At 36.7% G+C, this 15485-nt stretch overlaps 1 protein-coding gene across 2 annotated transcripts in view; it reads right to left on the bottom strand.

Moving 5' to 3' along the window:
* The window catches only part of LOC145669662 (putative cytochrome P450 49a1), a 102293-nt gene that overhangs the window by 57307 nt on the left and 29501 nt on the right, over positions 1 to 15485 (bottom strand). For both annotated transcript variants that reach the window (XM_081737919.1, XM_081737918.1), the window contains exons 2-3: positions 8339 to 8568; positions 2407 to 2656 (exon numbers count right to left, since the gene is read on the bottom strand). In XM_081737919.1, coding sequence (XP_081594045.1) covers positions 2407 to 2656; positions 8339 to 8558 — 470 coding nt within the window. In that variant the 5' untranslated portion in view covers positions 8559 to 8568. The remainder of the gene's footprint in view (positions 1 to 2406; positions 2657 to 8338; positions 8569 to 15485) is intronic.

Genomic DNA, 15485 nt, shown 5'->3' with positions numbered 1-15485 from the left:
AGTACTATTACTTAGGGATGGCCGCAACCGGTTCCTGGTGGAAGCGGTTTTCGACTTTGAACATCCTGTTCTAGAATATCCGGTTCCAGTACCGGGTTTTCGGATCCAGGTCTGGAACCGGTTTTTCGGATCCAGAACTGGAACCTGTTCCTAAGATCCGGTTCTGGAACCAGGTTTCCGGGTCCAGGTCTAAAACCGGTTCCTAAGATCCACTTCTGGAACCGGGTTTTTCGGATCCAGGTCTGGAACCGGTTCTGAAAACCGGATCTCCAAGAACTGGTTCCGCCGGAACCGGAACTTTATGGCCATCCCTACTATTATTACTACTACTACTACTGAACTTTATGTTAGGTCCTTTTGTTACTAAATTTGAATTCCACATTTTTATTTGTTCTCCCTTTTCTTTTACTTCTCTCCTGTTTCCTCAATCTCTCTCTGTCTCTCTCTGCCTCATTTCTGAATCTGTGTGTAATAGACATCCATTGGTTTCAATTTTTCATTGTGTATGTTTCAGTTTCTCCCTACATCAACTTGTGCATCTTGTTTCGTCTCGGTTTTGTTATTTCATTTTATCGAAATTAATACATGTATAGTTTGAAATTAGAATTGCACTGATGTTGTTGGCTAATTTTAGTATGGGAGAGAAGAAAGGAGGAGAGAGAGAGGGGGTCTCGCTACCTGACAGGATTATGTGATAAGATTATGCATATTGGGTGGCCTGACTGCACGGCATTAGCTGTCGCAATTTTTTTGATTGTGTAGTACGGTGTGTACAATGTGCGTTTCTTCTGTTTGGAGCTGTCAGGTTGTCAGTGTGAAATTGTTATCGCTTATCAGCTTTTAGTAGAACTGTCTGTTTCTGCGCATTGCTAAGAATTGAACCCTACTAGATACAATGTCAGAGTTTAATGATAGTGAAGGTGGTAGTTACGTAGGAAGACAATTTCGCCTAGAATACGAAAAGAAACCTCGTGCTCAATTTTTAGAACTTCTGCAGAGATGCCAAACGTTGTGTTACCGACACATGTCAACATTGTGAGGTATTGTTTGTTAGTTAGAAAAAACTTGAAGCAAAAGGACTTTGCAAAAGAACCTAGGGCCATGGACATCGAAGTTGCTAACAGAGTAGAAGTGTGGCGAAAACCATAAATTCCGATAATATCGCATTAAAGAATTGTTAAAAAAGATAAGAATGTACCATGAAATATAGCGCAATTTATTAAAACCTCATAAAGCTAGACAAAATGACACTAAGTAGCAGGAGGAAATTAGTACATTCTTTCAAGATGCAACTGCAACTTTTATTTGCCGTGGAAATGTTCAGATATCTCTTCCTGTAGTTGCATGAAGAAGAAAGTTCCAGTTGAAGAAAGTTTTCTTGTTGATCAGCGATCTTCAAGGAATATGATTATTGAAAGCACTCTTAAAATGAATCAATTAAGAAGCAGGGAGAAAAGAAAGCAACGGAAGCGGGAAGTACATGAAAACTTCTGTTCAAGAGTATTTGAATCCACAGGTGTGTCTCTTTTACCTTTGTACAGGATAATAAATCTTCAAAAGAAGATTCTCTAGACGTCCCACTATCTTCTGGTTCAACAGGGCACATCTGAAGACCAAGCTTTCCAATTCTAGCGTCCAAATCTTTCAACTAATCTAGAGATGATTGAAAGCTGGTCCAACAGGGCACATCTGAAGGCCAAGCTTTCCAATTCTAGCGTCCAAATCTTTCAACTAATCTAGAGATGATTGAAAGCTGGTCCAACAGGGCACATCTGAAGACCAAGCTTTCCAATTCTAGCGTCCAAATCTTTCAACCAATCTAGAGATGATTGAAAGCTTGTCCAACAGGGCACATCTGAAGACCAAGCTTTCCAATTCTAGCGTCCAAATCTTTCAACCAATCTAGAGATGTTTGAAAGCTGGTCCAACAGGGCACATCTGAAGACCAAGCTTTCCAATTCTAGCGTCCAAAACTTTCAACCAATCTAGAGATGATTGAAAGCTGGTCCAACAGGGCACATCTAAAGACCAAGCTTTCCAATTCTAGCGCCCAAATCTTTCAACCAATCTAGAGATGATTGAAAGCTGGTCCAACACGGCACATCTGAAGACCAAGCTTTCCAATTCCAGCGTCCAAATCTTTCAACCAATCTAGAGATGATTGAAAGCTGGTCCAACAGGGCACATCTGAAGACCAAGCTTTCCAATTCTAGCGTCCAAATCTTTCAACCAATCTAGAGATGATTGAAAGCTGGTCCAACAGGGCACATCTGAAGACCAAGCTTTCCAATTCTAGCGTCCAAATCTTTCAACCAATCTAGAGATGATTGAAAGATTTCTCTATTTATGCTTTTACTCCTTTTAATGTTAATCAATATGCTATGATGTTACCATGTAATTACTTACACAGTTAGTAATCCTCCAACTCCTTGAAAGAAATCTTTTTTAGTTTTGCTCCTGTAGTATATAAAACTCTGCATAATCAATCTTTTAGGCCAGACACCTTCAGTTCGAAATACCTTCTCTATCAGACGAGGATCACAAATAAACACCATATTAAGGTTACCTGGCATCTTAGGAAGGGCAGATATTTTACCGTACTTCTCATATAACCTTTTGTGCATTTGCAGCATTCCCCCTGGACCTCTAAATTCACCTAGATAAATAAATAGAGAATAACATATACATACTTTGTTCCTTAAGTACTAGGACACACAACATAGCAAAATGTCAAACCAACAGCCACCTGATTGTCTTTTCGGCCTATCATAATATGTTAATAAATGGAACAAGACACACGAAGCTAGAGCGGCGCGCATTTTTGCCGATCCCAAACGTTTTAGTATTCGCGCGCTACCCTAGCCAGCTGCTTTAAGTTGGTCATGTAAAGTGTACAGAAAAATTGGGGCAAGTCTTTAATTTGCCCATTTGATGTCGAGAACAGAACCCAACCAACCCCTGCGGGGCTTCTAACCCGTTCCTTCTCCTCCTATTATTATTATTATTATTATTATTATTATTATTATTATTATTATTATTATTATTATTATTATTATTACTTATACCATGGATCCGTATAGTAAAACTGCACGCTTATATTAATGAAAAAAGTGTTATGAAAATTAAAAAAAACACTCGAGTATTATTTTCAAACTTGTTTTAATAGCAAAAAGTCTTATGAAAATTTAAGAAAATTCCCTTTAGCCGAGTTTGAACCAAACGCCAAAAAGAAATTTCAATACTAGTCCGTTCACTGGCACACTGGACTTCGAGACCAATAGCATCTGGTGTTTGTCTATATATATCGGCCAATAAGATCAGACGATACCTAAAACGTTTGGGATCTGCAAATATGCGACTGGGGAATGTTAACCGCATGCTCCGGCTTCGTATGTTTAATGTCTTGATCCATGATGTTAAAATTGTATGATAGACCGGAGAGGCAACTGGGCGGGAGCAGTGATGCCAATCTGAAACGCTATAAAACCCCATATTGAGGGGCAAAAAATCCCTTTTTCCAAGTGAATTTCCCACGTTGTACTATTAACTCTAGGAACACCAAGGCATTGTTGGGTTACATGAACAACAGATGGGGAGGGGTAGGTGTCTCTAAGGCCCACAGCATAAAGGCCATTATTTCTCACGGAAAATAATTTTTCTTGTTTGATATGAACTTGTGATGTCTAAGACATCATACCTTTTTATTCTCTATTATTACTTGGTTTTTAAGTACAGTGTTGCCAACAATATGTATGTAATTGTTTAAGTTACCATTTTTTATCTATGTCAGTAACTATAACCTATTTATTTTATTTGTTTGCGTAGAAAAACTATCAAACAGATCAATAGTGACTTAATACAGTGTAGTATATGTACAAAATCGGTTTCCGAAAGCATTTTGCTGGTGGTGCAGTAAAGTAGGGTAGAATGGGAAAGAGTGGTCTATACTTCAATATTCCAATGAATTCAGGTTTAATCTTATACAATTTCTTCCCGGTTATCCTTGGAATGGGGAAATTCTTTCAAATTTTGTTTCCGCAAAAAGATAGACAGTGTGAAGGACGTTCATTGGGCACTATAGAGGATGTCACCAGAGAAGCAGTGTTGCCAACTTAACATAAGTTACAATTTTTCCAGTAGCACAACGTCAGTTTTTTGAACGTATGAAACGAACATGTAAAACGTAAGCAAACAAGCTACAACTTGTATGTCAGTATTGTAAACTAACACTACTACAACATCATGAATATCACAAGGAATTCATTGCAAGAAACGTACCACTGCTTCTATTTGTTCCATTTCCTTTATCAGATAAAATATTGAAATCACTGTCTTTTGCATCCAAATCTGACTGGGTTATTTCCACCTTGCAATATTAGAGCTCACTACCTTCTATGTCAGATTCATTTAAAAGTTCTTTAAGTTCTTTTTCAATTGAACTTTGAAGAAGAGCATGATTTGTCATTGTTCTAATACTGCTACAGATTCCCTCATACAGTCACAGTTACAGAATAACGAACTGAAAAATTCCTATGAAATATGCGACTTCAGTCAGTGTTGCAGGCTGCTGCTTGTAGATTTTATGATTAAAAATACTTGATAACACACCAGAGGAGCAGCAGCATAGTTCTTTCCAATCACTATTGAAACTTGAATCTCTCTCTATATATATGTATGTGTGTGTGTGTGTGTGTGTGTGTGTGTGTGTGATTATAATATAAAGTGACATATTTAGGTGTTAGCAGGTTTCAAGGAATAAACTAATAGAAAACAAAATATTTAGATCCCCAAAAAATAATCAGAAAAAGGTATATACTAAATTTTTATAAAGTGCATTATATTTTACTCTTCTTCTTCTGAACCAGAATAATAGCTCAGAGTGCTCCTGCATGTTGTAATACCAAAATTGTTTCAAAGGTAAATAAAATAAATAGCGAAAACACTGGAATATAGTAGTTAGGGTATACGATGAATAGCCCCGGGGCCTTTGAGGCCCACAGCATTTTCTTTATTTATATATAAAACAAACAAAACACTAAAAACTAAACAAGTACGTTTTATGATAAGTGGGGTCAAGCTTGACAATATCAATTTTTTTTAGATTTTTTATGCAATTATAAATGTTACAAAGTGTAAGAAAAATAATTTGTGGGCTTCCGAGCCCCCCCCCCAATGGTATTCGTATGGTTAATGATAGGTAATAATAATAATAATAATAATAATAATAATAATAATAATAATAATAATAAGAAGAAGAAGAAGAAGAAGAAGAAGAAGAAGAGTAAAATATAATGAAATGAAACTTATGTATGACGTGTGTTACTTTTTTCAATTTCAGAATGTATTATCAATAAATTTCAATCTTCTACGTTTATAAAATGGTCTGTGAATAAATACTTTCCTTAGTCGAGAATAACTATATATTGTCATGTTGTCAAAACTGCAGACTCCATCACAACTTTGTACTACCATCACCTTATATTTAGCCGAGCGATACTACAATAGATTTGTACTCCATACAGATCTTCTAGATCGTTTGGAAATTAATTGTTCCTCGTTTGATATTGTAATTTCATTCTTTCATTGGTCCGTTGTTTTAATTTCTTCTTTCTTCAAATACCAGAGCATAAATTTCGTGTCTTGATACTTGATTTTTAAGACCCACACATGATTAAGTTGCTCCTCACTAGCATGTACTTTACCGATAACAACAACAAAAACATTCTTCATACTAAAAGTTGACAATACTGACGCGCTTATAGATGACTGATTATGTATACTTCTCGTTTGTAGAGAATTTTGTTAGTGTGGATTCAAAATATAGAGAAAAATTCCGTATATATGTTGTTAATTTCAACAAAATAGTCCCTTTATCCCATTCTGAATAATTAATGTCAAAAACTCCCACGAAATGGAACTTTTTCAACGAGTTAGCATCACTGGACGGGTGCCGGTTTGGCATTTTGCCATGCTGAGTGTCTTCATGCTAATACTTGTTTTGATTCTCAACGACTAAAATAAAAATACCACAATTTTGGACATGGAATACAAATTCTACAATATTGTTAGCGCTTAACAAAAAAGAAAGAAAAAAGAAAAAGAAGAAAGAAAAGAAGTCGAAAAATTTTATATATATATATATAAATTTTGGCAATACCTACTATATATATATATATATATATATATATATATATATATATATATATATATATATATATATATATATATATCGTAGGGATGGCCAAAATTTTCCTTAATCAGGATTCCGGAAAAGTTATTTACCAGAATCGGAAATTTCACTTTCCAGATTACGGAAAAATTCTTGATTTTTTCCGAAATTCTAATTTTTTCTGAATTCCAGAAATTTCTAAATTTCGGAATTTATCCGAAATCAGGATTTTTTTACGATTTTACTTTCCGGTTTCCGGAAAGTAAATAATCTCTAATCGATCATCCTTAATATATAGTAATTGATAGAGCTTCTTAAGCTGAATAAAACGATATCGGTGAGTATGATTTCTCATGCATAATTTTTGAAGAAACTGAGAAAAACATAATTTTGTTCTAAAACTAAAAATTGATGCTATACGATAACAATACCACCTTTTAAGATGAAGTATACAATAACTAACGGCTCACAAACATAACACTACACGGCATGGATAATGCGATACGAGTATAGCACAAGATAATAGTTAAATCTCGAAATTTACCTTCCGATTAAATATTGAATTGTTGAAAGATAAGATATATCAATCGATTGATAACACACTGCTGTATAAAATGTCATATTTGAGATGAATAATCATACGTAGTTTTCGAGAAGAAATGAACTTTTACTGCGACAAAATTTACGTTGTTTGTTCTAATCTGATGCAGTGAACACTTTACATTCTAATGGATTTATTTATTTACGGTGTATTTATTTAAGTACTGCATACGAATCTCCTGGCATTGACACTCATAATCTAATAGTGACACACCTAGTTCTAAGAGTGACACTCGTAGTCTAATAGTGACACATATTCTTCTAACAGGTGACACTCGTAATCTAATAGTAACACACATACTGCTAACAGTGACACTCGTAGTCCAATAGTAACACATAATTCTAACTGTGACATTCGTAGTCTAATAGTGATACACATATTCTTCTAACAGTGACACTCGTACTCTAATAGTGAGACACATACTACTAACAGTGACACTCGTAGTCTAATAGTGATACACACACTTCTAACAGTGACACTCGTACTCTAATAGTGACACACATACTTCTAACAGTGACACTCGTAGTCTAATAGTGATACACATACTTCTAACAGTGACACTCGTAGTCTAATAGTGACACACATTCTTCTAACAATGACAGTCGTAGTCTAATAGTGACACACATTCTTCTAACAGTGACAGTCGTAGTCTAATAGTGACACACATTCTTCTAACAGTGACAGTCGTAGTCTAATAGTGACACACATTCTTCTAACACTGACACTCTTAGTCTAATAATGTCAAACATACTTCTAACAGTGACACGCGTAGTCTAATAGTGATACACATACTTCTAACAGTGACACTCGTAGTCTAATAGTGGCACATATACTTCTAATAGTGACACTCGTAGTCAAATTGTGACACACATACTTCTAACATTGACACTCGTAGTCTAATAGTAACACACATACTTCTAACAGTGACACGTAATCTTAACACTGATGCACATAAAGATATGAAAGTATAACATTTACTGTTTTCAATGTGTTAATCATCAGAGCTCAACTAATTCATCAACAGAGAAAATTAGTTGATCTCTAATTATGAACACTGTCAGTGTGTTTGAGATGTTAAGTTGAAATAAAACATAGATGGAATACCAAAAATTGAACTTTCAAATTAAGTGACCAAGCTACTTATAATCCTTACTCTCTATAAACTGTTTGGTGCAATGCCGAATACTTTGAGCAGTGGGAAATGAAGTAGCCTATTGCAGATTAAAGCCACGATTCACAATTATAACAGAATTAAACTTGTTATAGCAGAGAACGCGGAATGTTTCCTGTTGCTGAGTTTGCAGCTTGGTACACCTATCTGCAACAAGCAACTAAAACATTATTGTAGATGACAGTTAATATTCAGGCATACATTTTAAAATTTACGTCTATATGTTCATTTGTTTAAAAACTATAGCTTTTCTGTTTCATTCGATTGATTTTTTTTTTTAATGCTCTCTAAAGTAATTTGCTTTCTTACCGCAATTCTGAATTTCAGTGAACCATCCTTCTGTCTCTACCTATAAATGCATAACAGAGCATTTTTAAAATACGTCGTAATAACTTACCTATAATCGGTAAGAAAAGCCAGGCATTTCCGATTATTGGCCAAGGTTTGGGTCCTGGAATTTCTTCAAAAGGCTTTGCATTCTCCCACTCTATGTCTCTCTCTTGAGCCACACTGGATGATATTGCGATTGGTTCTGCTGCGCGAAGACGGGCAGATGCGAAACAAATAGATCGCTGTCCAGTTCTTTGAAGAATGTTCTTGAAGTGTAAGCATATCATGATTTGGTTTCTGAAATTGGGAAGAGATATCAACTTCAGAGTTATGTACATTAAAATGTATTTTGAGTGTTGCCCAATCTCATACAACACAACCCTGTTTAGTGACACGTAAACCATCCGTATGATGCAGACATGGAAATTGTACTGTAATTTCGTTACCTGTACGGTGTATGTTTACCCTACTTGAAAATGTAATTTTGAATGAGGTCGATTGGTGAGGGCGGATACTTACTGGAAGGTGAATGTAGACACAAATTAAAGAATTTTACATCAAAATAGCAGAAAGTACTTCAAATGTCAATATATGTATTATTTACAAAGAGCTCTATTAAACTAGTTGGAAGGGAGAAAGTGTATCACAATACCAAATGAGCTTAGAAGAAGATGAGTAGCCTTTCAGTTGGGTGCGGTTTCCTATCGCTCACTTCGTGGATTTGCCATTGATAACTACAAACATGATTTGGTGACAAATCATTTGTTTTACGCATTTTGAGTATTTTGATTTTGATTTGATTTTGAGTTTAACGTCCGTTCAGCAGCGAGGCTATATGAGACGTGGACCTACTGATTAACGTGGAATCCGAACCACATGAGCTCCCACCGGGAATGGAACTCGGGCCTCCCTCGCCAGAGGCGCGTACGCTAACCGCTTAGCCACGAAGGAGTTCGCGTTTTGAGAATTGTTCCATACGTTAATCAGAAAAGTCCCGTCTCATATAGCCTCGCTGCTGAAACAGAGATTAAACTCAAAAGCAACTCAATTCAAATATTTCGATGACATATTCCCTTCTCCGATGAATTTTCTTGGAGCCAAACCAAGGATTAATGAATCAGAAACTCACCAAAGTTACTAAGTGCAATTCTACCAAATATTCTAGTTTTTTTTCTTTTTTTTTAACATGTGACTCGGTAGAAGAGAGAAGAACCAGTTGTTTGCAAAAGGATTGAAGGAATATACAACAACGGAAAACCATATTTACTTGTAATGTCAATATTTCAACTTTAGTGACATAATAACATTGGAATGTAATAGAATACTCAGTAAACCAAATCTTGAAATCTTGAAGCAATGATCTGCTCAAGAGACGATGATTTTTTTTTTTTTTTTTCACCTTCAAGAGAACGCTACATCTTTTGGATATTTTGGTGACGAATTATTCATCCAACATTACAGAGTTACTAATGAAATATAAATAAATCGACTGAGTCCTTTTGGGTCAGAAAAACACACATCCAAGAACAAACTACCCCTAGTAGTTATTTATCACAACAAATAAGTTGTGCCATATTGTTGAACTATTACCGTGTTTACTCGCATAATAGTCGCACTTTTTGCACCAATTTTTCAATACGAAAATTCAACTGCGATTGTTATGCGAGGAAAGGTGCCATTCAATTATTGCTATGATCAAAAAGATTTGAAATCTTGATACATACAGCATTGTGAGAACATAAAAAAAAAAAATAAAATAAAATATAGCCTACTAACGGTAAAATATTAAAACTTATAAAAATTAAACTCGTAAGTTACCGATTCGTGGAAGACAAAAAAGTCTTCTTGGCATTGCACAAAAGAACGATAAATTTACATAATCGGAAAACACATGAAAAACAACTACATAACACCACAAAGAAGAAACACACACCTGCAAGAAGTGTCAGAGCTGTCCAGACATGTGAAAGTTACTGCTCAGTCTCTTACGAAGTTTCACTTTATGTTATATCTGCATCTGATCAAATCTGTAACTGCCATATCTGTAACTGTTCCACAGAACATCATCTTCACTTCCGTCCGAAGCGGTCGATATGCCGGTCTTTTTGAAGGTTTTTGACGCTTTTTGACACGGTATCAGTTGTTATCGAAGACCAACTTTGTGCCGTCCACTTGCATAAAAGTTCGAGAGGTGGACGCTTTTTTTTTTTTTTTTTTTTTTTTTGCCATTGGACAGAGGCGTACTGGGAGTACAAGGGCCCATCCGGAGAATAATGTTTAAGGGTCTTGATGAATACGGAGTTGGTCTGGAGTGTGGACTGCCCTTTTAGGAATGAACTCTTAGCTGGAGACTTGGATGGCTAAAACCCCGACCAATACGGTGTCGTGAGAATAAGCTACTTTTACTGCATTTTTTCAATTTTAACTCAAAGAAAGACAAACTATACAGAGAGCCCCAGTTTCGTCTAGTAGCTAAAGCGTAGGACTTCTGTATGCGCTGTCCTGGGTTCGATTTTCGGTCGGGGTGCAACTTTTCGGCGTTCACCCAGCATCGTAAGTCTGTTCTTAAAGCAGGCAATTGGGGAGGCAAGTGGGTTCGAACACTGCTGCCGGCCATCGTGACTGAGGTTTTCCAGGGTTCCCTCAGTCACAATGGACAAATGCAGGAATGGTACCTTCAATAAGGCCTTCGGCGATCCCCTCCCAATCCCTTTGCTCGGAGGCGTGCGTTGGGAGACGATGTTCCTCGATTTTGAGACGGGCTTACGTCGAAAATGCCATAAAGGACTATTCAAATGTCATAAATGCTTTTTCCTTATACAGATACCTACTTAAAATGAATATTTCCCTCGTAAAACCTCATTTCCTTTCAGCTATCAGCCTATAAAACGTCCGGTGTAAGTGTGAACTTCGATACATGTAATGTAATGCATAGTAGTGATGGCTATTTCCAATCTAGTGGCCAATGTATAGACATACTTTTCTGCTTATAGTTAGTTCAATGTTATTGCTTTCCCACTAGAGTGCGCACACAAAAATTTCATCTTGTTTTTACTTTTCCTTAGTTACTTCTTTTTATTTTTTCTGAGGGGGGAGGGTCGATTTTTCGAGTAGCTTGGAGGCCTCCACGCAGATTAATCCGGCACTGGCTGTAGGTAACGTAAAGACCTGCACGGGCTGGGCTTGGGCCGGCCGACTCTTATTTCTTTGGGCCGGCCGGGCTTAGGCGGGCCGACACTGATCTCTCTTCAGGTCGGGCCGGGATGGGGCCGATTAATTGCAATTCTTTAATAATTATTGACTTTCGTTAAACGATAATTAGAATAAAGGCAAACATTGAAGAAGTGTGCCCGTGAAAAATGTTATAAAATTAAACTTTTAAAATTTATCGGGCCCGGGCCGGGCTTGGGCCAAGAATTAAAAAAAAACTTATCGGGCTGGACTGGGCTCGGGCCGAAAAATTCGGCCCATGTAGGTCTCTAGGGTAACGTCTTCCCCTTGTTATTTCTATTGAGGTAAATCACATTGTCACTGGCATCCCACAACTTCAAATAAATGAATGAAAGATATAAAAAAAGATATAATGCTCACCTTTACCGCTTGAGAATTTGATAGGAAAAGCAGTTTTCGCTGCTTTGAATCATTTCCAGGTGGAACAAGTGCATTATTCGCTGGTTCTTTACGTTTCTGATATCCAGATATTTCTTTCTTTCGACTTTGTGCTAATCGTGTACCTTTTCTCGATTCCATCACTTTCAGATTTTTAAAGAAAACCAAACTTGCCAAATGAAACAGTTCTACGCTTAGAGTATCGCATATAGAACATAACTACAGTTTTGGCGTCACAAATATGCAGGCAGCTATTTGCGTACTGCACGTTCTAACCGTTAGCAATAGTTCGCAAACCTAGCGCGATTGTACTGTAACTGAACTAAAATACTCCGAATAGTGTTTACTTAGCTATAATGGATTTTATATTTTAACGCTTTTCAATTCTACCTTTAAAAAAGAGAACAAATTCGGGTTATAACAAGAGCGTACTTGTTTTCTTTTTTTTATCTTCTCAATGATTTGATGATAGTGAAAACAATCGGTGTTGTAACTTAATAAAAGAAGAGTGTGATTTTATGATTGTAAAATTTACTTTCTAGGTATTGGAATGGGTGAGATTATGTTTTATTGCTAATCGCTGTAAAAAAAAAAAAAAAAAAAAAAAAGTGTTAAGAAAATACCAGAAAGCTCATCATTAATCGGGTTCCAAGTTACGACAATGATTAATTCTAATATCTTTCCATGACCTGTTTGCTTCGGAGGCCCCTTCGTATTAAAGACCCATATGACCTGTGAATCCCATACATTTCCCTTGGATGAATTATTTCACTCATAAATACAAATCAAATTACATAGTACATTATTTTTAATGTTACTATTAGTAGCGTAACTAAGATCGTGTGCCCCCACCCCCCGCATTATTCGCGAATGGGACCCCGTCAATATTCGTGCACTATTGTTAGGTATACCGAATTATAAACCCCAACTTGTTATTCCCCTTCCTCTTTATCGACTAGAACTTTAGAAAAACTATGTATCGGCAAAGGAGACCTCCTTCTACAAGAGTTTTGAAAACAAGTAAAATAAATAAATAAATAAATAAATAAATAAATAAATAAATAATAAAGATTAGCAAGAAAGGAGTGGTGCGTTTCCATTGGGGTTCACTATTTCCTGTGTGTTTTATATATACGATAAAAGGAAATTGTTCCAATCAACTGCTCTGTTAATTCCCATAGGTTTGTAATGTCTTTGTTACCCTTGGATAAGAACATGGAGAATATTCCATGAAAATCCCCTTACAGTAAGGAAACTGTGTTAGATATGGAGTTGGAAACGCGAGGTGTGGCATTGGAAACAACGGGTTCCTCTAAGCACAGAGGTGGTATTGGAAATCGGCCCCATGGCCCGAAACCCAAGAATTCGGTCCTCACATGTTTGAGCTCAGGTCTCTTCTATTCGATATCAAATATATTGTGCTGTCTCTTACTCACAGTATTGTGTTGTAATGTTCGGTTGAATAACATTCAGGCAGGATAATCAGGAAACTTACTTTTGTGAGCAAAAACCATGGAGAATATGGCATGAACATCCTTTGGGGCCCGATTTCTTGGGCTTCGGGTCCCGGGCTAGACTTATGACATCACCGGTGTGCTAAGGGGAAACCTATAATTCCCAATGCAACTACCCACGTCCAAAAATTACATGTTTCATTGGTGAATAAGAAGGGACCCGACCTTATACTTTCGGGGCTCAATATTTGGGGATATCAAGCCCCGGACCGTTTTCTGACATCACCGTTGTGCTCAAGAGACCATCACTCGCGTCCATCAACTCTTATGTCTACCACGGTTTCCTTACCGTGGGAGAATCAGCTCCATGCTCTTTATATGTTATCGATTGCACATCACATTATTGAATACATAAATTATGGACGAAATTACTTTTTCGAGTTAATAACTTACATTATTTTTGAGACTTTTTAATTGTTTTATTGATTTTTCAACAAACAAGGCTACGAATTGGCCAGGGGCCCTCTTTTCCTAATGCCAATCTCATTTCACTAGCAGTGGGGCCCTTTAGTTACGCCATTGGTTGCTATGAATGAGAACGGAATTGTGAATCAGTTCAAACTAACCGAGTAATATTTTAAGCGATTTTGCAGAGAGGAGGATCTACCTCCAGTAATTTCCGAGTATCCAGGTGGCCAGTCCGCCTCTGCCACTGGATGTTTTCTCTTTGTTGCTGTTGTTCGGACTAGCACAAGATAAGCAATTTCGAAGAAAGTGTCGTTCACAAAGACAAAAATCCCGTAGAGTGCGACTTGTATGAGGGGAAATTTTTTGGCGAATGTTTTTACTTCAAACTTAAGGTGCGACTATTATGCGAGGGTGACTATTACGTGTAAACACGGTAATGAACAAAGTCGCCCAAGCTGTTTTTGAGAACATCGTCCGAAAAGAGTTCACCCCCTAAGAGCAAACTACTCATCATAAATTCCCCCCCCCCAAAAAAATGACATATCACAGTTTAAAGTTAGTTCATGAAATGTTGACATATATAAAATATGAACAAAATCGTTTGAAATGTTTTTTAAGAAATCGCATTTAAAAATGGATCCTTCAGTAAAAAATTACCCTTATTTTTGAGAGTAAGAAAAAAATTAAATGCCCTCTCCTCCTAGAGAATCATATAAATAGCATAGGGAAGTTTAAAATTTGGTGCGGATATGACGAACCATATGGTATATAAGGGTACGCCACTGACATGTTTATTACATTGGACGAACGGACGAACAGATGTTCAAAAATCATTTGTCCGGTATGCAGAGGCCATAAAACGTATAAATCCGTTGAAATCTGGAATTCGATTATTGTCGCGATTACCATACTTTCTTCTGTCGTCACTTAAAAGTTAAAAAAAAAAAGTCCAAGAACTAATACTTGTGGACATCCTCACGAGAAGTGACTTACGCGATATTATAGTCTTATTAACCATGCGTTACCCGCGCTAGAGAAGTTACACTAATGTCCGCGCATGGACTTATGGGTTATAATGAAAAACAGATGTTCAAATTTATGACTAACTTTAATATTAGATACAAAAGCAAGTATGCTAGTAGTAATTTCATGTTTTACGTAATTACATGTCTATAATAGTAGATGTACTCAGGGACGTAGCTAAGGGGGGGCACGGGGGGGCACCGGCCCCCTCAAACCTTGACTTGGCCCCCCCAAAATATTTATTTAAAATTATATATTACAATTTGTTTTTATCCGACAATAAATGAAAAAAAATATCCATAGGAAATTATTCATACTTGAAGTAAAAGGTTACTTTTCTTTTTTAAATCCACTTATAGGTTATTTCTTAAACGTTAAGTGAACGGTAATAAGAGTATAAGATCAGTAACTTTGGGAGCCGGGCGTCATATTCCTTAACATTGTTAAGTTCTTACAGCCCTTAGAGTGATTCAGCCTTACATTCGCCTTGAGGTACTAAGGGCTAAAAATCTATGCGAATGCACTTCTTGTAATCGACTAACGTAAGACAAAACTGAAAGGTCAATTCGACTCAGAGGCGAGGAGGATGCCTCCCCTCCCCCGATTGCTGGTTTTTGTAGTAGCCTATATTATCTTATATTTTAATTGTTTTACGAGAAG

Source organism: Thermobia domestica, chromosome 14, assembly GCF_964235325.1.
Source record: "Thermobia domestica chromosome 14, izTheDome1.hap1.1, whole genome shotgun sequence".
Lineage (NCBI taxonomy): Eukaryota > Metazoa > Arthropoda > Insecta > Zygentoma > Lepismatidae > Thermobia > Thermobia domestica.
Note: the sequence above shows the minus strand (reverse complement) of the source record. Positions and strands in the feature narration are given on the sequence as shown.